Source organism: Tiliqua scincoides, chromosome 6, assembly GCF_035046505.1.
Source record: "Tiliqua scincoides isolate rTilSci1 chromosome 6, rTilSci1.hap2, whole genome shotgun sequence".
NCBI classification, from domain to species: Eukaryota; Metazoa; Chordata; class Lepidosauria; order Squamata; family Scincidae; genus Tiliqua; species Tiliqua scincoides.
The window spans coordinates 22,062,819-22,086,379 of NC_089826.1; the positions used below are offsets into that span (position 1 = coordinate 22,062,819).

A 23,561-nucleotide genomic window follows, 5' to 3' on the forward strand; every position below is an offset into this window, starting at 1 on the left:
AGATAACACACTTGGGTAGTTAGTATGCAATGCTAGCTAGATGTGTGTTAAAACTGCAGCTACTTTAACAACACAAGCCTATGCAAGTCTACTCAAGTAAGTCCATTTCAACTCATTGGGATTTACATCTGTGCAAGTGTGTATAAGATTGCAGCATAAGGAGAGTAATTATCATTGGGTAATCTGACTGGGTAGAATTAGATGGGTTGAACTTGGCTGCATTTAATGCCCTAGGGAGTCATTATCTCCTAGCAAACCTACTATCTTTCAACCCATATTGCTTGGCTTTGACATGCGGAAATGCAAGCAGAGATCTGCTTATCACTTCCACAGCTATTCAGAGTGTAACTGTAGAAGGAATGATGCTTCAAATCTCCCCCACCCCTATCCTGAAGCAGCTTGTGCGAATTTGCATGCATGGGGGGTTTCCATTGAAAACAAGAACAATTTAAAAGTGGTTTTTCTTCTCTTTTTTAAAACTTACTGTCAGTTGTGCTGCACAAGCAGGATCCTGTCTTTGGTGCAGCATCAAGCAGGGATGAGGAGTTCAGCTACAATCAGTTCTCATTGTCTGCTAGGGTTATGTTCCAGGAAAACCTAGTGGATACTGAATCAGCAGATACTGACTCATTGAGCCTATGGGGAAAATTGGGTTACTTACAGGGACCTTCTTCACCATACACTCTATGAACCTGAATCTTAACTTGAACTCTATGAGGCCAGGTGATATTAAGGGCTCATCTACATCTCCAACATCTGATGCTTCCTTCTCCATGCTGGATATCTCTCAAAGTGTTGAAGATTGCAGCTATGACTATTTTTCCATGCTGGTTATCCCTCAACTCATTGAAAGTTGCTGGCCCAACAGAATTCAGAGGCTCAGAGGGCTCAGAGTTAAGCAATGGGGAGGGCGTTGCTTCACCCATCCTCCCCCTCTATCTGTCTCTTGACTCCTTCCCTTGGTTTTTCCCAGCCCCAGAGCAGCCCTGAGGTAGCTTTTCAGATACCTCTCCTCAGCCTCTCATCATTGCCAGGGTTGTGAAGGTTCTGCTGGAGTGCCTGAGATGGTGCCCAAGATGGTGGGGGCAAATCTGGAAGTGGACACAAATGTGTCCAACAGTTCTCTACTGGCCAATACCAATGCCCATTTGACACACCGCTGGTACAACATTAACAGATAATGAGAACAGAGTCACAGATAACGGGAGTTAGATGACAGTTCTGCCTCCTCACATTCACAGATAGCAGTTTTACATATAAAGAGAACTGACTGTATTAACTCTTGAAAGAAAAAAAATTCTGGAATCTTGATGGAGGGATCAAGAGATGGAGTCCACCAAAAAGCACTCTGCTCATCTATGGTGTACACAGCTATCGCTTACAAGTCACTTAACCTTAAGCAATACCATCCTCACATGATATAATGCCCCCTAGAGATTGGAACACACTCCAGCCTACAATTGTGGGGGACAACAACAGGAGAGAGCTCTTGCCTTCATGTCTAGTGTGTGGGCTTCCCATAAAGGTCTGGTTGATCACTGTGAGAAACAGGATGCTGGACTTGATAGGACTTTGGTCTGATTTAGCAGATCTCTTCTTGTGTTCTTGCAGGGAAATGAATTTCCTCCTTTCTCCATTTTCAGGAACTCCTTTGTTGGCTGAATACAGCTCTTTTTGAATTTCAGGGGAAAACCAAACCTCCTGGACATGGGATCTCTGATGATCAAACCGATACAGCGTGTGATGAAATACCCTTTGTTACTCTGTGAGCTTCTGAATTCAACTCCCATATCCCACCCAGATCACAGAGCATTGCAGAATGCCTTAGTGACTGTGAAAGGCATGAATATGAACATCAATGAACTGAAAAGAAGAAAGGATTTAGGTAAGGGGACTCAGCAGTGGAAGAACAATGGCAGGGGAGTCCTGCTGAATTCAGGGCCCATGAGAGCGGGGTGAGGGTGATAAATTGTACCCAGGCCTGGGGTCAAAGGGGAGGTCTGGGTGCCAAAGGAGTGGGCCCGGATGCGAAATACCACTGATCCTGCCCCCTTCCCAGCGTGATCTGCTCACCCTCACCCCATTGCTGACCCCACCCTGTTTTGCCCCTCCCTGCCCCTGGTCCACTTGCCCCTGTCGCCATCCACCTTCTGCTCCATTTTGCCCCCTCCCTGTTCCCTTTGGGAAGGGACCCCAAATAAACTTTGTACCCCTAGTAAAATTCCTCTCAGAGACCCTGATTGGATTCATGTCTCACTTGTGGGCTTCCTGGAGTCATCTGGTTGGTTATTATGGGATCCAGAAGACTGAACTTGATGGCTTGATCCAGCAGAGTTCTTGGAATGTACTGAAGCTTTTTTCACTTGTGCTCTTGAAAGTAGCTAAGTCTTTATGCATACTGGGACTAGTGTGAGAGCAACTGTGGAAATGGCAGCAATTATGCTAGGAAACCTACTTCTAAAATGGTAGCTTAGTTCACATAATGGGGTTCATTTGAATTTGGTGCACGTGAATTTGAATTTGTTTAAGTTGAAGTGCACAAGCATAGGACTTGCAAAGATTTCAGATCAGAATAAAAAGAGCATATATTGGACTAAATAAGATAAATGTACTATATATCCCCCAGTTAAGTTACATAGACAGAGCTCCTTATGGGAGAAAAGTCAATATCCCATCATTCTTTGGTGATGACCAAAACTCCAGGCATACCAAGGTTGGGGTCCTGAGACCCTTTTCCAAGTGCTGACACTGACTGCCCTCATAGGTGGCACCAGAAAAGACAAGGCTGGGAGCAGGCTCCCTCAAACAAATAGCTTGCTTCATGGCCATTGCTGGACCTCTGTGACTGCTTGAAGAAAAGGCACTTTTCACATGTTCAGGATGCTTTTCTTTATTTCCTTCAATTGGTGTACTGTTGTCTAGATCCACATCCAGTACAAAACTGAGGATTACTCAAGCAGCATGATGCTAAGCATTTCTACTCAGAAGGAAGTTCCATGCTGTTCAGTGGGGCTTATTCCCAGATAAGTGTATATAGGATTGCATCCTACCAGACTGGTTTGGATGATGAAAGGAACTGGATCGGATCAAGGGGGGGGGGGTCCATCGAGTCTATCATTGTAATTTCAGGAGCTACCAACCAGATGCTGGTGATGTTCACAATATGGCATGAAAGTGATGATAAGTTTGTTCCGAGCATTTGATATTCAGAGATGGACTTCCTTTGTACATGGAAATTTTTTTGGCCAGCATAGATAACCACCATAACTCTTCATAAACACTATGGGACTTTTCACTGCACATTAGATCTTTCACAGACAGGGAACACATCCCAGGACTCAACTATGTGCTTGCTTTCTGTCCTACTAGTCTCATCTAGTGGAAAGAGGACTGAAATATTAAATGTCCTTCAGGTCCGCTGCTCGATGCTTGCATTTGCGTATGACATATAATAAAATTAGGCATATCTCTTGTTCTGTCTGAGCTTCTCCAGGCAGACTCACGAGGGATTTGGATTGCAAAGGCATGAAAATTATAATAGCGCATGGGATTATACATTCCTCAGTAAATAGCATCAGTGGTGCTACTGCAAACAACAGGAGCAATTAGAGAAATGGATTTTTAAAAGCTTATATGGTCATAAGGATTTTCATCATCTCTGCTATTTTCATAAGTACTGCAAGTAACCTCTCTCTCTCTCTCTCTCTCTCTCTCTCTCTCTCTCTCTCTGGGCTCATGTGACTTTATATGAAAGTAGGGTTGGATTGGCACTGTGTAAATGCAAAATGTTATTGCTCGTATAATATGTCTAATTGCAGTGCTGAAGTATAAGAAGAATGATGAAGATGAATCTCTGAAAGAGAAATTTTCAAGACTGAATATTCACTCCATTAGCAAAAAGTCCAAGAGAGTCACAGGCCACTTGAAAATCCTGACTGGAGGAGAACCTCAGGTATTTTGTTGACTTGGGTTTTGCTCTACAGAGAATCCAGAAAGGTTCATGTCCAGAATCTAGGTATTCTGAACCAAGGAAATCTAGATTGTGTGCTCAGAAAAAGTCAGATGTTTCAAAGGTGCCTGAGCGCCTAATCGTATCCTCCCCAAAATAGCATGCAGGTGAGCCAAAAAAAAAAGGTATCCTGGTGCACATTGCCCTCTTGCCTTCAACATACCTCCCACCCTTCCCTTGCCCACAAAATACCCCCCTCCAGTGCACCTGGTTCAGTGAAGCCTCTCCTGGCCACTGTCATGCATAGAGTGCCAATCACTGTTTCTAGAGGATGTCCAGAAACGCATGGCAACTCCAACAATTGGTGTTTGCGACACGTGTTTCACTGCCAATATCACAATAATTTCCTCAATGTTTCATTACGTTATCTAAGGCAGCTAATACCGTACAATAAAATTTAAACAATTCAGCAATATTATTTTTAAAAAATCACAAAAACAAGCAAATATAGTATAAATGAAGTGGTAAAAATAATTATGCAGCAAAAGTTATGATCAGAATAAAAATAGCAATCTCAAAGATACAACTGCAAAAGTGACACCAGAAATTTTTTTAAGACAAAGGTGTATCTTCTCTGCTTATCAAAAAGTGAGCAGCAAGGAGCCTAAGTAAATTTGCTTCAGTAGGTCATTCCACTGTCTTGGTGCCACCACAGAAAAGGTCCTTACATGCCCACTTGCCATTTTTCATGTGGTAGGGAAACACAGAACAGAATCTCAGTAGATGATCCCAAGGGTTAGACAGACCCACATGGATGGTAGTGATCTATTTGACTGTGTTGACGTGCACACGCTCACACACAAAGGGAGATTTTTAGCTTTATCAGTTCATCACTTTTTCCAGGTTACACCTGTTCACCTCATGTTCTCATCTCAAGGCCCCCATTTTCCCCATCAAACTGGGGCTGCAATCCCAACTTCACTTTCCTGGGAGTAAGTTCCATTGAACACAAAAGGACTTACTTCTGAGCAGACCTGGTTAGGATTGAGCCCTGAATCAGATATGTATATGTACTGCCTTATGAAAGCAAGGCCACTAATTTCAACATTTATTTTAACCTTCTCCTGGACAGTGGGATCCAATTAATTCAGAAAAGTAGAAAAAGTTGATAAAAATTCAGATTTTAATCTTCTGTATACTATATTCCTTTACCTTAATGTGGTCAAGTTCCCTGTGACATTTCATCCTGCCTTCATAATTTTTGTAAATTGCAGTGTACCTAATGATATTGGGGTTATTTTGTACCCCAACTGTATTGAATGGAAAAGGAGAACTGACTAGCACATGCTGTTCAGTGTCATTTTTGTATATACACAAAAAATCACTATTATTGACCCAGTATTTTTGCTGTTATTCTTTTCCTGTACTGCCAAGGAAAAATACTTAATGAAAGTTACCTAAGAGTGCAATCCCCCTAACCAACTTTCCAGCACTAGCTGTGCCTGTGGGGCATCCTGCAGTTGGGGGGCAGTCACGGAGGCCTCCTCAAGGTTAGCCCATGTTTGTTCCCTTACCTTGAAGTTGCATTGCCCTTATGTCAGTGCTGGAAAGTGGATTAGGATTGTGCCCTAAGCAATTGTATTTAATGATTTATCGAGTAGAGAAGTTTGTGTCATTCCCCAAGCTAATCCACCCACGTTATTATTTTTATAGTTTGGCTATTTTGATCCTCACATAAGATTAGTACAATACACTGTTTCTATGGGGAAAGGTTAAAAATAATTGGAAGGAGAAAGCATGTACTGTATGTATGGGAAATATGCAAAGTTGTGTTCCAGACTTACGAGGGACAGTACTGAAATGAAGTGTGGACAAAAATGTTGATATAGGCATAGCCTAAACTCAACATTGGAAATAAATTACTGTTCTAGATTCAAAGGAAACAGGGTTGGTCCAAAACCTTCTGGTACCTGACATGGTATTCCAAATACACCTTGACCTGGTGTTGTGCCAGTTTATCTTCTACCCACTTCCTGGATTGGAGAGGAAGAAGGGGATGGAGCAGAAGAGGGTGAAAAATGGCAGGCTAGAATGTAGGTGATGTTCTCCTCATTTCCTTTTTCACTCTATTCCTTCACTTCCTTTTCCAATCCAGTAAGAGGAGGAGCAGTGGAGGTGAGTGGGTGGACGGAAGTGAGCTTTCCCTGCCAATCTGGTGCAGCCTCAGTTGACCACATGAATGGGCCAACTCTGAAAGAAATGATGGACACTTTTACATGATAAACTTGATATTTTCATTTGCATTAAGTTTCATCCACCAATAAGTGTAGTTTCTTATCCTAACCATAGTGTTATCATGTATTTAGGTCAAAGATGAAACTTTTAATAAAGAAGAGAAGTTATTTAGAAGTTTAGAAAAGACAGTGAAATTCTGTGTGAAGAATATTTCATTGTTTCTACAGCATCTGGAGGTAAGTTTAATATAGAGCTGCCTATACATATAGAGCTGCCTTCTATCAAAAAAGACCAGCAGTTCCCAAACTCTCTGGGAGTTTGGGAACTGCTGTAAGTCTTTGTGGGGGAGGGGCAAAGCAGTGACGGCCATCACCAGGATTGTGCCATTACCAGCAAAGGGACATTGTTTTTTAAATGGATTTGCTTTAATGCGATTTTTGCCATCCATGTTATTATTTAGCCATTTAGTTATTTGATTTTTCTCTGTAAACCGCTTTGTGAACTTTTAGTTGAAAAGCAGTATATAAATATTGTTAATAATAATAATAATAATAATAATAATAATAATAATAATAATAATAATAATAATAATAATGTGAGTTCTGGGAACGGAACTCTCACAAATAAGGAGACTCAACCTGTACTGGAAGCAGATGGACTAGGTTTCCTAACAGTTTGTTTCATTCTTTCACATGTATGATTTTCTAAGTGCTATTGCACAAGGTGGCTTACTTTGTTACTATTTTTTAACATTCTTTTTTAATCCCATCTCCTCACTTTCAGGAATCTATGCTTCATGCTGCGCAGAATGTAACTGAACTTCAAGATATTCTATGTGAGAGAGATGATAAGGAAAGTGGCTCTTCAAACGTGTTGATTAGCGCTGAAAAACCTTATGAAGGATTGGTAAGTTCTTGAAATAGACCACTTTCCAACGTTATGGTACAGAGAATTTGAAAAAGATATGTGTCATTACAAGTGGATCAAGTTCCACAACGATCATGCAGGGGAAAAATTAAATTTTTAGCACATTTACCAGGGCTCCTGATTTATTGCATATCAGAAATCCAGGCTTCCACAATCAAAAGAAAGGCAGGCAAAGAAGAGTTGAGCATTAGAGTGGTGTAGTAAGTAGGCAAGTTCAGATCCCACAAAGCTTCTGGGTGATCTTTGGCCTGTCACCATATCTGGATCTAATCTACCTTACAGGATTGTTGTGGGGACAAAGGAATGGTGCCATGTATGCCTCCCTGAGTTCTTTGGAGACAGGTCAAGGTATACATGTTATAAGGTGGAAAAAGCCTTAGAGACAAAGACTGGCATGTCATAAAGTCTGCCAATGGCACAAAAGTTGATTTGGTATTTTATTCAAATTAATGTTCAGAGTGGTTAATCTTCAACTAGGCTCACCCAATTGCAATTACCATTGATTGTGGCTTTCTGGGAATTTCTGTAAGTTTAACACTTTGTACACACCAGTCTAGTCTGGGTATGTATAGTTTCTATGTAAGATCTGTTCCACATCCCATGATTGTACTTTTATGGGAGGGGTAGCAGTGTAGTGGCCAGGCATACACTTTGTGTACAGCAGGTCCTAGGGACAATTTCTGGCATCTCCAGGTAGGGCTGGGAAAAGACCCTGGAGAGCCACTGCCAGTCAGTTGGCAATCCTGATCTAGATGGGCCACTGCTCAGACTTGGTCTCTCCTTATGATTCATTTCGAATGACTTCATGTAAAGACCTCATGTCAATATTTTGAGTAGAAGAAGTATTGCTAGTTTTCATAACTACACGGATGATGTTTCTTCAGTGTGAAGCATTACTTGTTCTGACTTTCTTCTATCCTCTCATGCACCAAGGCAAATCAACTGGACAAGATGGTTTTGACGCCACTGTCAGCATTACACACCCTGTTTCTAGGCCCTCAGAAGCTAATTCAGAAACGTTACGACAAACTGCTGGACTACAACAGCTACCACCAAAAGGCAGCAGGGGATGAGATGGACCTGGCCAGAAAAGACTATGAAGCTCTCAATGCCCAGCTTGTGGAGGAGCTTCAAAGGTTCAACAAAACAGCCAAGAAAATTGTGACAAATTGCCTGTGTTGCTTCCTCACTCTCCTAAGAGATCTGATGTCATCAGCACTGCAATCATACTGCACAGGGGAATTCCCCATTCCCGTAAGTAAACAAAAGGTGTATTCATGCCAAGATGATGTGAATAAAGGTAAAAGAATTTTTAAATTGCCAGGTCGCTATGCAACAGTTAAAAGGCAGTACTGATTTCCTGGGAAAAGTGAGATAGCTTCCTAACACTGAGTGCAGTTAGGGAGAAAAGGGAAAAATCTAGGAAAGAGAAGTTTTTGAAGACTTGATAGCATGTTTCAGTTATAGCAAAAAGACTTATGGTGTGATCCAAATGCAGCGGTTTGAAGGCACCTGATTCTACTGATGAAACAAAAGTAGATATTTATCCTATATACTACCTGTATCGGAGATGTCTAGGTCAGCGGTTTTCAAACTCTCAGGGAGTTTGAAAACTGCTGTAAGTCCTTGTGGGGGCGGGGGGAGGCAGCGGGGGCTCAGGGGGCTGCAGGGGCTTGGCTGTATTTACCAGAGCCTCCTGCAGCCTCCCAGGGGGTGCGGTGAGCCCTGTGCAAGTGTCTGCAGGGCTCCCCAAAACTGCAAAAGTGAAGGTGGAGCAATCGCACTCCACTTCTGGTTTAGCGGAGGCGGGGCGCGATCACTCCACTTTCACTTCTAAAGCGCCGGGGAGCCCTGCAGACACCCACACAGGGCTCCCTGCACCCTAGAGGAGGATGCAGGAGGCTCTGGTAAGTGCACCCAAGCCCCTGCAGTCCCCTGAGTGACAATGCAATCCTGGGGATCGCGCCACTGCCTCCTCCCTGCCTCCTGGCTATCCCTGCCCCTTAAGGGGGCAGAGGCCAGGGTCCACAGGCTGGCAATGCCCCAATTTGAAAGGCCCTGATCTAGGTTATCATGACTTTTTCCTACTACATTTTTTATTCCATTCTTTCTCCAAGGAGTTGAGGATCCCCCTTCTCCTTTTTCCTCACAATAGTGGTGTGAGGTTAGTAAGCCAAATGCAACATCACTCAATGAACTTTGTGGCTGAACTGGGATTTGAATGAGTGTCTTGCCAGTTTCAGTCCAATATACTTCCCCCTGTAGCACACTGCCTCTCCCTTGGGCACTGTTGGATCCAAAAATTCTTTAACACAGCAGTTCCCAAACTGGTAGGTCACAACCCACCAGCCAGGGAAGCCCTGTGCCTGCCCACTTAAGGGATAGGGAGGGGCGTAAGCAGCGACACAATCGCCAGGATTGCACTTCTGCCAGGGAAGAAAGGGGCTTTTCTGAGCTTACCGGGGCAGTGCTGCCCTCTGGGGTGTGTGGGGACCTTGTGGATGCCTTCGCAGGGCTCCCCAAGCCTCAGAATGTCTAAAATTATCTGGTTTTGCAATTGCAAACCAGATGTTGGTCACAATCACTATTTTCAGACATTCTGAGGCTTGGGGAGCCCTGCGGAGAAATCTGCGGGCTCCTTGCACCCCCCCTCCCAAATGGGAGGGAGACTGCTGCTGCCCCTGATAAGTTCAGAAAATGCCTTTTGACCCAACAGTGGCGCAGTCCTGGCAATCACACCCTGTCTTTGCCCCTCCCCCACAAAGACTTACAGCAGTCCCCAAACTCCCAGATAGTTTGGGAGGTGCTGTCCTAACGGAAGGAGTCTTCTGCCTACGAAAAGGCTATTTTATGCCTCACACTAGAATTTTGACTGAAAAACCAAAACAAAATCCATGATGTGGAATTTAGTTCAAGAACTGGAATAGGACCTACATATTAACACAATTGTAGCATTTATTATAAATGCTATTATAAGCATTTATATTATAAGCTATAAATGTATTATAAGCATTTGCAGAACAGGGGCAGTGAATATTTCCCATCTGCTTACAGTTCTTTGGATCCAACCCAATGACTCTTCAGCATTTTGCGGGTGTTTGGGGGCCCTTCTAAAATGGGGCTGTTTGAATGCAGCGTTTCAGCGGCACTCTGGCTTTCCTCACAGATGTGTAGTTGCCAATTCAGTCTTAATCCTAGATTAGATTAAGGCTGCCATCCTTTGCACCTTTATCTGTGACTATGTCCCACTGAATTAAATATGAAGAAGAGCGCACTGCGTGGGTTATTACTCCCAGTGAGTGGAGTGGGGGCTGGGAGATTCCCACCAGGCTGTTCTAGGAAACAACACAGCTGCAAGAGCCTGTTCTTTCTTTCCTGTGTGTGAACAGCACTCTCTAGTGGCATCCATGACAAACTGATAGGATGGTGTTTTGTGCCACCTGTCTGGATGTTTTTCCCCTGCTTTGACTCAGCATTGTTGCTAGGTAATAAGCAATTTCCAGTGTGCATATATTCAAATGAATTAATAGATGCAGCAGAATAATGGATATTTTCCCCCTCTTGGGGAGGTGGTGAGCCTGGCTGTCATTTCATGCACAGTGGGAGTTGAACAGGGGAGGAAAACCTGTTCAACCTGAAAACCTGTTCAGCAAAGGAAGTAATTTGTTTGGATGAGAGATACAGACACTCATGGTTTCTTCTCAGATACCTACATGTGCAAGACAGTGAGATATATAGGAACACATCATAATCTAGATCAGTGACTAGAGTTGTCAACCTCTTTGCCAAGTTAGTGTTACTCTGACTTTAACTGCAGAAATTCAGCAGGTGAAGCTTCTTCCATCACTGCATTTGTAGAAATTCAGGTGGTGCAATTGTGCACAGGGAGGGAGTTGAGGTGAGGAGGGAGTGAAACTGGGTGAGGAGGGGGGAGGGAGATGGGGTGAATGTGGGGGGATGGATCTGGTGTTAATGGTGCACTCTGGATCCTATTCTTTGTTTCAGTAGCCTTCCTGTCCCCTTTCTCTCCTTGGACTTGCATCAGCTAAAGAGCTGGTGCAGGTCTGAAGAGATCCATTGAGAGGCTTACAGAGGGGAAAGGAGATTTAAACCCCCTTTGACTTCTGAAGTCCCATTCTGCCCCCCTCCCTGCTGGATGCAGTGTGTGTCTTTTCTGTGCAGCTATACAAGGGTGGGGGGAAGGATAGGATTGAGCCATTCAGTGGGAAACACTTGGAAGTAGCTTGTGACTGTGCATGTCATCTCTAACTTCTTGTGATTAACAGCTGGCTGGTCCTGGAGTTGGTGAGGTGCAGTGTCAGGTGCTTGAAGAGGTGCACAGTCTGAATTTTGTGAAAGAAGGCAACAGCGCCACTTTTCTTGAGAGAAAGTTGAGTTTTGAAAAAAAGAAACCCACCCCTCTCCAGGTTTGTAACATAACTGTGCCTGTGAGAAGTTAATATGTGGAATTGCCATTTCTACTGTAAGTGCAGATCGCTAACTATAGGTTAGCTTTATGCTCAAATCCAGAAAACATCCTTAAAGTCCCTTGAAATTCTGTTGCTCTAGCTGTGTGCTTTAAATCTGCATCTCTGCACATTTCTCTGGGAGTAAGTCCTGCTGGATTCTATCAAGTGTATTCTTGAATAAACATGCATATATTTGGGCTGCATGTCTACTTTCAACTGCCTTAACTGTCTGTGTATTATTTCCCTTCTGTTCAAGAAGAAGCTGTACTGTTGAAATATGAACCAGCACATTTTAGATGTTCAATTGACAATTATTTGCTTTGGAAAGACAAATATAGTTCTACTTATAAACTGGGGGCATGATCCTCAGATGGTGTCTTCAATTCAGTCTTATCCATCTTCAAAGGATCTGACCTTATGCTATAGCTAGAGAATCAGATAGTATGTTTTGTGGAGGTATCACAGAATGGAGGTCCCACATAAGAAAAGAAAAGTATAAAAAGAACCCTGCTGGTGGATCAGGCCCATCTAGTCCTGCTTCCTATATCTTATAGTGGTCCACAAGAGGTCTCAGGGAGGGAGATACCTGTATCCTCTTGCCACTCAACTGCATCTGGTATTCAGAGATAGGCTGTCTCTAAAACCCAGAGGTTGCATACCATTATCATGATTTATAACCTGTGATGGAGTTTTTGTACGTAAATCTCTTCAATCCCCTTTTTAAGGTATCTAGGCCAGATGTCATCTCCACATCCTGTGGCAGGCAGTTCCACAAATTAAGTAGTATTCCTGCTGGAAGGCTAAAAGGTTCTGAACTCAGTTCTGAACTCAGCTAAATAAAAGCTAACTCAGCTAAATAAAAACATCTATTTTAATGTGTGAGATTCTGTTAATCTTGTATCCCATCTAGTCTTCTCTTAGTGAAAGGTAGATGTCCATAAGATTGCAGCTGTAGACCCTTATGGAAACAAGCCACATCCTAGGTGATTTATCTCTGAAACATGCTTGACAGTCTTTTCCGTAGCCCTTGGCTTTGTCATTCTCATAAGCTTCCCTTCAACTGTGAATATGCTGTCTGCAGATATATTTTCCACTAAACATCTGTGTAGAACTTACTAATCTTTTGTAGTAGTTTTACTACACAGGAAGCTTTTAAATGTCTTTTATAGTGATAGCATGTGATTTAAAAAAACCCATGCTCAGCTTTAGACATGTCTGATGCACAATGTAGCCTTCAAGAGCCACAGCAGAAGCCAGACTTGCCCCATATCTGTAACTTGTCATTCCACATATAAAACAGTATAATCCATGGATTACTGGTTTCTCAGCTGCGGCCTTGCAATGTAGGTTGTTATACAACCTGTCATTTTCGGGGATGCCTTCAAAAGGTGTTCGGTTAATTGACACCAGGATGATAAGTGCATTAAGACTGGTGAAGCAGGCAAAATTCCTTTATATGACTATTCATAGACCACTAAGCTTACTGATTTTGAAGTAAAAGGGACAAGTACAGGTACATAAGTGTGGTGTGTGGGGGAGGATGAGCAGATGGAGATGGATGGATTAAACAGTCTGTTCATAAGAACATAAGAAGAGTCTTGCTAGATCAGACCAAGGGCCTGTCTAGTCCAACTTCCTGTATCTCACAGTAGCCCACCAGACGTCTTTGAGAGTGCTCAAGACAAGACACCTGCATCCTGTTGCCATTGCCTTGCATCAGGCACTCAGTGATAGGCTACCTTTAAAATCTGGAGGTTGGGGTTGTAACATGAATTCACACAGAGCTCATCACCTTCCCTTCATATGGGTCTTTAAACCATTTCTGCCCAATGTTGCATATACGCAACAGGGATCAAATGTGTACACCTCTGTGTTGGGCAAAAATGGGTTAAATAGCACCACAAGGAAGCTCTAAAATTCTATCTATTTTAATAACTTGTCAGGAAATTCCTTTGTAATGGTAACAGGGGGAACAGAAGGATAGCTACTAAGCCCTTTTGCCTTTCTTCTCCACTGTGGGGTTCTATACTATCTGCTGCCATCATATCCTAGATGCTTTCCCCCTGGAAACTTGGTAAGGCATAAGAGGGACTGATCATGCAATCGGTTATTAAAGTGTACCAAAGAAATGACCTTTATTGATAAGAACAATAAATGAGCTGCTTCATTGGCTAAGATGTTCTGTTCCTTATAAGGTTTCTCTAGTACCAGCAGTAACATTGCTAGAGGGGGTGCAAAGCACTAAGTTTTGCAGGGAGCCTCACTGTGGCATGCAAGTGGTCTCACCTTCAGAGCCATTCTGGGTGGTGGGTGAAAAACGGAGACATATGCCTCCGTTTTGCACCCAGTGCCTGGAATAGCTCCGAAGGGGGAGCTGCTTGCATGCCGCTGTGAGGCTCCCTGCAAAACTCAGTGTTTTACATTTCCTCTAGCTACGCCGCCGAGTACCAGCACTCCAGAACAACTAGACCCTTTGACTAGTTCAATTCCTGAAGCAATTCACAATGCAATCCTAGGCATGTCTGCTTGGGAGCAAGTCTCATTATGTTCGGTATGGCTTGCTCCCAGAAAAGTGTGCGTAGGGCTGCAGCCTTACATAGCCAGTTTCCCCTTCCTGTCTCCTAACTGGAAACATTTTGTGTGGTAAAAGACCTGTAGAACTAGCAGTGATGCAGTACATTCTTCTTTGACGTGGCAGCAGAAAGGTGGTCTCCAACAGCTGTTTGTTCTGCTTTTCCTTTTCAGCTGGAATTTCCACGCCAAACTGAAAGCCACAGGTCAACGTTGTTGTTGACATACAACTCAGACATGCTGTATCAAGCCAAGCGCAAATGCAATGCCACTCAGGAGTTGGATATTGATCTCTACGAAGGAGAAGTGGTGGCTGTGGTGGAGCAAAAGGACCCTTTTGGATGTACAAGCAGATGGCTTGTTGACACTGGCAGTAAGTCCTGGGTGCAGTCATTGCAAATGCGCTGTCCTTTGGTTTGGCAGATGATCAGTCCTAGCTATGCCAGCCTAGTTGTTTCAACGTCTTGTTTTTACAGTTTTGGGCAATGGATCACTTGCATGCTTCCGGGGGGGGGGAGGGGAGAGAGCTTTCTGTGGGTTCTGAGTTGTCTGTGACAAATCAGGAGAGAGATCTTGGGGTGGTGGTGGACAGGTCGATGAAAGTATCAACCTAATGTGCGGCGGCAGTGAAGAAGGCCAATTCTATGCTTGGGATCATTAGGAAGGGTATTGAGAACAAAACGGCTAATATTATAATGCCATTGTACAAATCTATGGTAAGGCCACACCTGGAGTATTGTGTCCAGTTCTGGTCGCCACATCTCAAAAAAGACATAGTGGAAATGGAAAAGGTGCAAAAGAGAGCGACTAAGATGATTACGGGGCTGGGGCACCTTCCTTATGAGGAAAGGCGTTTGGGCCTCTTCAGCCTAGAAAAGAGGTGCCTGAGGGAGGACATGATTGAGACATACAAAATTATGCAGGGGATGGACAGAGTGGATAGGGAGATGCTCTTTACACTTTCACATAATACCAGAACCAGGGGACATCCACTAAAATTGAGTGTTGGGAGAGTTAAAACAGACAAGAGAAAATATTTCTTTACTCAGCGTGTGGTTGGTCTGTGGAACTCCTTGCCACAGGATGTGGTGACGGCATCTGGCCTGGACGCCTTTAAAAGGGGATTGGACAAGTTTCTGCAGGAAAAATCCATTATGGGGTACAAGCCATGATTTGTATGTGCAACCTCCTCATTTTAGAAATGGGTATGTCAGAATGCCAGATGCAAGGGAGGGCACCAGGATGAGGTCTCTTGTTATCTGGTGTGCTCCCTGGGGCATGTGGTGGGCCGCTGTGAGATACAGGAAGCTGGACTAGATGGGCCTATGGCCTGATCCAGTGGGGCTGTTCTTATGTTCTTAGAGTCCTGATTCACCTAATCCTGCCTGGCATTCACTGGAACTGGGAAGCTGTGGGGGCCACTTTCTATTTGCACAAACAGCAAACAAAAACAACCACGGGCTTTGCTGAGATTCGTTGTGGGCTCCCTTGAGTATATCAGAAGGCAGTCTGTGTTAACTGGCTCAGCAGCCATGGCAAACTCTCTGGCAGCCCAGTCCTAAACTGCTTCAGTGTCCAGAGGAGCAGCGGTGCCAAAATGGCCACCACTGCATCCTATAGAGCTGGGGCAGGTGCTGCAGTCTCCTTAGGGCAAGGGAACATTTCTTCCCTTACCTCAGGTAAAGGTGCAGTGGCCCCATGGGTCTCCTTGGAGCTGCACCAGCTATTTTACTGCCCCCTAAGCGAGGAGGCCTATGTCAGGCTTTCCTGTCTGGGAGGGGGCACAGGATACAGCGGCAGCGTATGTTGCCATTCCGGAACCCCTCCTGGGCCTGCCCTCCCCTGCCCAGTTCTGCCTCCTCCCCACCCTCCTCCCTCCCCAAAAAGCCTCAGCACTGGCCCAGTGGGCTTATTGCTGGTGCAGGAGCACCTTATGACACTTTATGACAGCGGTTATTGGGATAGCTTGGAGGCAGCCAGCGCTGGCCCAGCATAGGATTGGGCCCTTAGCTTGGGTCCTTCTTCTGCAAACTTTTGGCCATACCCTGCAGTTACCAAAAGTACCTAGCACAGCTTGGTGACATACTCTCAAATAAAGATCTGCTCCATCAATGCAAAACAAAGCATTTCCAGCATGGGTGTGGTGGAGTTTATTAATTCATATAATGTGTCCTTAATTTTTATAGTTTGCCTAATTTGTCCTGCTTGCACCATATTTCTGGGGTGCCCAATTAAGAGTTTGAAGAACTAAGAGAAAATTAGGGCTCCTGCTGCTATAAAGAGCAGGAAAACGACCTTAAACAAACTTCTCTGTTCTTTTTTCCCTTCCATGCCTAGTTTCGAAAGGGTATGTTTATTCCTCTTTCTTGAAACCCTACAATCCGGCAAAGGCACAAAAGGAGGTTGGAGAAACCAGTTTTTGTGATAGTGATTTCGATAACATCAGTCTTTTTGTTTCTTCACGGCTGACGGACGACAGCAGCACAAAACCTACAGGACACAAAAGAAGTGGCAGCACCTCCTCTTTTAACAGCTTGTGTGAAAAACCAGCTGTTAATGGGATGGAGGTAGAAAACTTTTATGAAGTGGATGACAAACATGTAAGCATATTATCTTTGTTTCTCCAGGTAAAAGGCACTGCTGTTGCAGGACCCACTTTCATTAGAGCAGCAATTTTCAACAATTTTTTTTTCATGGCACGATGACCTCTATGGTCTTTGTTTCATGTGATTTCACTTCCTATTTCTGAGAGACTTGTTTTGGTTCTGTGACTTTGTTTCCAGGACAATTGTCTGTAGCACCAAATTCTCTGTCCCCCTTCTTTCACTGGCAAAGCCAGACAGTTTATTACTACAAACATTTGCCCTAGAAATAGAGCCACAGAACCCGGAAGAGTTTTTCAGCCATTTTTAACACTGTGCTCCGAACTCCCGCAGTATACCCATGGACCTTTTGCTGCACTCCAGTGTTCCAAAGCACACTGCTTTGAAACTGGTTGAAAACTGGTTGAAAACTGCTGATTGACACTGGGTCAAAACTAAGCAAAATGATTAGATGGGGCATGTTACTGAAGTGGCAGCTCTGTGTTGATCAGACTGTAAATAAGAACCTCTAGTCTGCACTAGCACAGACCCCTTAGAGGGCACAGTGCTTCTGACCAAGTTTCATTGAACTCACTGGGACTTACGTCTGAATAGACAGGAATACTGTCGAAGTGTAATTGGCTCTGTCTTGTAACTAACTTTTGTAAGCCGCTTACCGTGTAGATCAGACCAATCACATTGACAGTGTTCACAACAGCACCAGGGGGTCACCAGGGGTATATGCAAGAGGGCATGTTATCCCTGTGTGAATGGGTTCATGTGGTAAGTAGTTTACAAATGTCATTGCTGTCTTATGGAGCTCCTGATACGGGGAAGCATTCTTGATGGCCTTCATGTGGTGGGATGCAACATTTGAGTTGGCCCAGTTACAGGAGATGGTGCCAATTTGTTGTAGTAGGCTGAAAAACACTTTGTGGAAGCTTTTCTGCAAGGAGAAAAAAGAGGCCCTATGACAGTGCTTAGTTTTGTAGCTAGGGATGTGGATGTTGTTCAGTAGCAGAGCAGATGCTTGGCATACAAAAGGTCCCAGATTTAATTGATTGACAGGGCTGGGAAAGACCCCCAAAAGCCATTCCATTCCTCAAAGTTGAGTTTGAAAAAAGCAATAGATGAACAAAATAGTAAGCTGGACTATTTTGTTAATTGTTGTGTTTCTAATATCAGGTGTTCACAAATGGGGCAGATTCTATTTTACATAGAACCCAAGGCCTTTGTCTAAGACAGGGTGCTCAAACCCTGGCCCAGGGGCCATTTGCAGCCCTTGGGGATTCCCAATCAGGCCTGCAGGGAGCCCTCAGTCTCCAGTGAGCTGCTAGCCTTCCGGAAACTTGCTGGAGCCCATGTTGGCTTGATGGAACTGCTCTCAGCGTGATGGCAACTGTTTAGCCTCTCACATGAGCATGTCAGTGACCAACACTACAATTCAGTGTCCCCTGTTATAAACTATTGTTCTGTTTTTGGAATGCAGAAGATTCATGTCAAGGAACAGAGTCATTATGTTATTTGAACAGTTCTCTGGAATCCGCATTTTTGGTTTTGTTTCCGTGCGTTATGGTTGGGATTAGAAATGCTGTTTTGATCCCATTATTGAAAAACCCATTAGGACATATCATACATTTTCTACTGTTTATCTCTCTAGACTTTCTATGCGGTTCATGCATTTCAAGCAAGGAGTCAACAGGAACTCAGTCTTCAAGAGTACCAGCGAGTTAGGATCCTTCGTTTTTCTGATCTCAGTGGCAATGAAGAATGGTGGTTAGCTGAAGCAAAAGGACAAAAGGGATATGTGCCAGCTAATTACCTTGGAAAGATGACATATACATAAGCATTAGAAACGCTTATGGAATCCAATTCGCTATAAACATTAGAGGTAGAAGACTCTTGGATGCTTACAACAGCCATGAATTCTCTTGTGCCTTGAAAAGTACATTGGTAAATCCAGAGTTTCAAGTTCAAGAGCTGAAGTCACTATGAAGGAGATATTTAAAAGAAAGTTTCTAATTATTGTCCTGATGTGCTTGATTATCTTTATTCTTTCACACTTTCATGAGCTGCTCATGGACTAAGATCCTTAGTGCACGAAGCAGATCTATATCACATTCAGGTTGCAGCTTATAGAACTGTGGAGCTATGACTACAACTATGAAGTATACTGGGTGGCATTAGCAAATCAGTACCTCTCAGGGCTACTGTGAGGCTAATATGCGCTGATATTTGGAAGGTCAATGAGAAACACACACCAGGTTTCCCCATGTTTATCCATTTCTGAAGCAAGACCTGAAGTATGAGTAATACATACCTTGAAAAAGAAAAATGACACATTTTACACCTTTTGAACTGGATGGATTCTGTGCTTCACTGTAGGCTGCCCATGGCATTCCAAATTTTGATCTTACAATGTATCAATATTTCACAGTAAGATATGTAGTGCACCCTCCTTTTTCAATGGTACTCAGTTCCGGAGGCACCATTGTTTTGTGAAAATATTGCAATGCGAACCCCATAATGCCTTGTTTTTTGGTAATTCCTTCCAGGGCCTCTGGTTTCTGTCACAGCACTAAGCTCATAGCTTAGAAATGAGAGGTTCATTTCCCAGGTTTCAAGGCCATATGCACCCAGTCTAGATTTTAACCCAACATTTCTACCTTGAAACCAAGAAAATGAACCTCTCACTATGTGATAGTTCCGGCCATAGAAGCCTTAATTCCTGTGAATTAAGCTGTTTCCCCTCTCTAAAATGTGATTTAAAATGTACCTACTGCATTCTTTAGGGGCCATGGTTATTAGTTCAGACCAGCAGTTCCCAAACTGTGGGACCAGGACCCACCAGTGGGTTATCACCCAATTTTTTTTATCAGTTGTGAAACTGACAGGGCGGATTAGGCTATGTGCATCAAGGATTAAACAAGCTGCTATGGGGGTGGGGAGCAATTATCCAACAATTATCATTATAGCCACATCCCTTGGCATTTTTAAATTAGGCAGCAGCCTAGGGCCTCTAAAAAGTGTGGGAACCACTGGTTTAGACAATGTTGTAATTATAAAACACTAATTACAAGGCTGTATCCTTCCCTCAATACACATAACATTTAAAATGCCGCTACCAGCTGAGATACTACCAAACTTATTACATGATATGTTACGTTGTTTTGCTTATTACGTTGTTTTGCTATGGAGACTCCATTGTAAAATGATTTGATTGTAAAGTGAAGCTACTGTAAAGTGAGAGTCCACTGTATATCACATAATTTTTTAGGGATCCTTAGCTGAAAATAAAGGTTTCCTTCCATTTAGTTACACCCATTGCTACTGGTAAAGTAACAAAAATACTGCATTACAACAGGGCAGATATTTACAGAGGATAATGGACTAGCCCTGCATCTGTACATATCCTGAATTATGGAATTTAGAATCCAACAGAAATGTAAAAACGGGATTAGAAACCCCAACATTTTCTTTCACAATGTCTGAAACTCTCCTATACATTGTGAAACAAACACCTACAAGCCACTAAATCAGTCTGTATTTCCAGATATATTGAATAGAAAAAAAAAGCTGTGACAGAGCACAGAGGATGGTTTGCAATTGCTCCTGAGCATCAGAACATTTAAGCACAGGTCCAGGTTTGAGTAAATAATTAGTTTCAATTATTTCCATAGGGCCATTTGTTCAACTTGTCATTTTGAGGGCTTGAAGCCACAATTGATTGCATCAGGTGACATGAGAGCACAAACTACTAAAGAGTTCCAAACATGAGCTTATTGGTCACTCTCTCACATATAGAGCTTTATTGATGATGCATATCATGCACTTAATATTTGCAGTTTCTTTGACAAATGGATTGTTCTCACTAATGCTATGACAATAAAAGTCAGAATACAAATACAGTTGGCTTTGTAAATATTATCTGTCCTTCAAATTAAGAAAACATTTGCTTGATACTGTCCACCTTTTGTTAGTCTTAATGTGGAAAATGAGGCTTTAAAGGGCTGTGCATTGAGCTGACTACCCCATCAGTTCTACTCTCTTTTGTTTATACAAAACAGTCCATAATAAAGAAAAAATCCCTTTGTTGGAAAGCTTCCCCCCTTCTTTTGGGCATACTTTACATACCAGAATGTGTTAAAGCAGATCTATATCTGAAAACTGCACACAATTGAATTGTATGGGAAAAAGTCTAGAAGCACACACTTAAGGAAGCTCTCTCATATAAACAATGGAAGATGGGTTTTTAAGGACACCACTGATTTTTAAAATCTCATTTGCTGAGACATCTCAGGGTCAAGAAACAGCAAACTATAAATATCCTAAAAACCATGTACCATTTTTCTAAATGAAATTTAAACATCTGTAAAATCTGATCAACTGCTTAGTTCAAACTTGAAGTAAAGAACCATAAACCAGTTAAACCTATTTCACCTTTTTGTGTCTTTGGTGGAGGAATGAAGGAAGTTTTCTGTAAGCTGAAATTATTAAAGCAGTGCAGAAAAGTGGGCCACAGTCTATTACCTTTCAGGTGGTATTGACAAGATCTCTCATTTAAGGCAGCACAAGCTTAAATATTTAGGCTTGTAAAGAACTGGTTGCCAAATGTATGTTTTCAGTATTCTCTCAGGATGGAAGTGTAGTGGTTTGGGACGTGGACTTTAGACCTGGAAGATCCAGGTTCAAATCCCCCCTTAGCCACAAAGCTTCCTGGGTGACCTTGGGACAGTCACTTTCTCTCAGCCTCACCTACCTCACAGGGTTGTTGTGAGGACAAAAGGAGGGGAGCAGCTGTGTACACCGCCCTGAGCTCTTTGGAGGAAGGGTGGTATAAAAATGTGAAAAAAAATAAAAATAAATAAATAAATAACTATCAGAAAGCGTAACTAGTTGAACGTATTTATTTTCACACTATAAAAGCAACTAGAATTTCACTTCATAAGAGCTGATCTTGAATTAGTAGGGTTTAAAACTAGAAAGGTTTCTGTAACTTAAAAACGCATAGAAGGGTCTGTGTCAGTATACAGTTTGTTGACCCTTGTTATCTTTGGGAGATCTATTCTTGAAACACCTCCCTCTGCAGATACTAAAACTTGTGGATACTGGACTCTATGGGTGGGCCATCAGAGGACCTCAGGTCACGCCCAGAATTACCTTCTGGTTGTGCCTGGAGGTGTTCTGAGACCTGGAGACACTGTGCACGGCCTCTCCGGGTCTCATAAAGGCCCCTGGATGCAACCAGAAGGCACTTCTGGTCATGTCTGGGAGGTCAGGTGGGGCCCTCCAGCATTGATCACCACTAGCACCAAGTCAAATCTGCAGGAGGCCTCACCTGTACAGGAAAAGAAACATTGAAAAATTTTCCTTTCTACACAGTTCAAAAATATAATAGTTCTCATTGCCTGAATTTTGCAACCCAAAGTAACTAATAGCATCAACATGCCAAATAAGTGAGATCATTGCAATGCACTTTGATAGAAATTGTCCACAAATGTTCCTATTACCATATTACTCTTTCAATCCTTAACAATGCCTTTGTATTCAAGCCGTCACCAAAGGACAAATGACCTAGTACAGTGGTTCTCACACATTTAGCACCACGACCCACTTTTTAGAATGAGAATCTGTCAGAACCCATCGGAAGTGATGCCATTACCAGAAGCGACATCATCAAGCAGGAAAATTTTTAACAATCCTAGGCTGCAATCCTACCCACGGTTACCCAGGAGTAAGCCACACTGACTATCATTGATAAAAGAATATACATAGTAGCTTGTTAAAAGTACAGGTCTAACATTTCCCCAAATGCAGTCACATCCCATGGTAGCATCAAGTCTAATAGTTTCTTGTATAACAGATATTGTTGGGACAAAGCTGTACGACTACGATTTATTACTGTGAATTTCAGCTACAGCAATATTAGTGACTCTTATTTGCTTTCAAATTACTTAATAAAGATATATTTTTACAAATATTTGCATTTTCCAAATGTTGGCTGTTTGTTTTGAAATTATCGTGCTGAGCATTCCATTAAGATCAGATATCAAAATTTGTGTTATTAAAGGCATCTAGACTTCATGCCAGCAATAACTCATTATGAAAATGTGTGCCATGAATGGAAGGACTGGTTTTTAAAAAACAAACCTCACTGTTATATTGCATTCCCAACCTCATCTCTTTATATAGCGATTACTTCCCACTGTTCAAGCAGCTCATCTTATTTCCCTTACCAACCCTTTATTCTTTAACCAACCTGATGTACACAACATGCAAAACTTTTTTCAGATAGCTTATTCAGCAGCGAAACTAAATCCATTTAGAATCAAATAAACCTGACAGTTACAGATAAGTGTCTGTCATGCAGTCCAGTGATTTTCACCATGTCATAGCCAACCACAAAATCTGAGGATTTGCACTGGAGCATGGTGAAAATCAGAAATGTGTTGGATAATCATGTTATGTGGCTATCCTTGCAGGTGCTTAAATTTGTGAATTAGGCCTGATACCTGTAGGTGCATTGCTTAAATCGCCCTACCAACACACAAATACACCTCTAATATAAACAGTACTTACGTATTTGTATTTTCTAACAAGTAGAACTGGGGGAATCCAGACTGTATCTCTTTAAGCCTTTGCTCCCACTGTGATCCAATCTGGCTGCCACAATTTGCCTCAGGATAAACAGTTTCCATTGGCATCAATAGAAGGCTTTATCTTCTGGCAATAAAGCCACAGGCTACCCCCCCCCCCAAATCTGGATTAGAATAATGGAAGCCAAGATTTGGATTCTTCCACCATGCTATTTATGTTAGAAAAATCAAG

At 42.7% G+C, this 23,561-nt stretch overlaps 1 protein-coding gene across 1 annotated transcript; it reads left to right on the plus strand.

Moving 5' to 3' along the window:
• The first annotated feature begins 1,076 nt into the window (after positions 1–1,076).
• LOC136655725 (rho guanine nucleotide exchange factor 38-like) lies at positions 1,077–18,579 on the plus strand. Its single transcript, XM_066632332.1, has 10 exons — positions 1,077–1,162; positions 1,686–1,885; positions 3,819–3,952; positions 6,316–6,420; positions 6,968–7,090; positions 8,045–8,365; positions 11,398–11,538; positions 14,326–14,524; positions 16,489–16,751; positions 18,394–18,579. Exons 1-10 carry the CDS (start codon positions 1,077–1,079, stop codon positions 18,577–18,579), a joined length of 1,758 nt encoding a protein of 585 aa, XP_066488429.1.
• Positions 18,580–23,561: the final 4,982 nt, after the last annotated feature.

Bases quoted from the DNA above. Each gene is read 5' to 3' on its own strand.
- LOC136655725 (XM_066632332.1), top strand. From the start codon at position 1,077: ATGGTGGGGGCAAATCTGGAAGTGGACACAAATGTGTCCAACAGTTCT. The intron at 7,091-8,044 runs GTAAGTTCTTGA...TCATGCACCAAG, and splicing joins AAAAACCTTATGAAGGATTG to GCAAATCAACTGGACAAGAT. The intron at 16,752-18,393 runs GTAAGCATATTA...TTATCTCTCTAG, and splicing joins ATGAAGTGGATGACAAACAT to ACTTTCTATGCGGTTCATGC.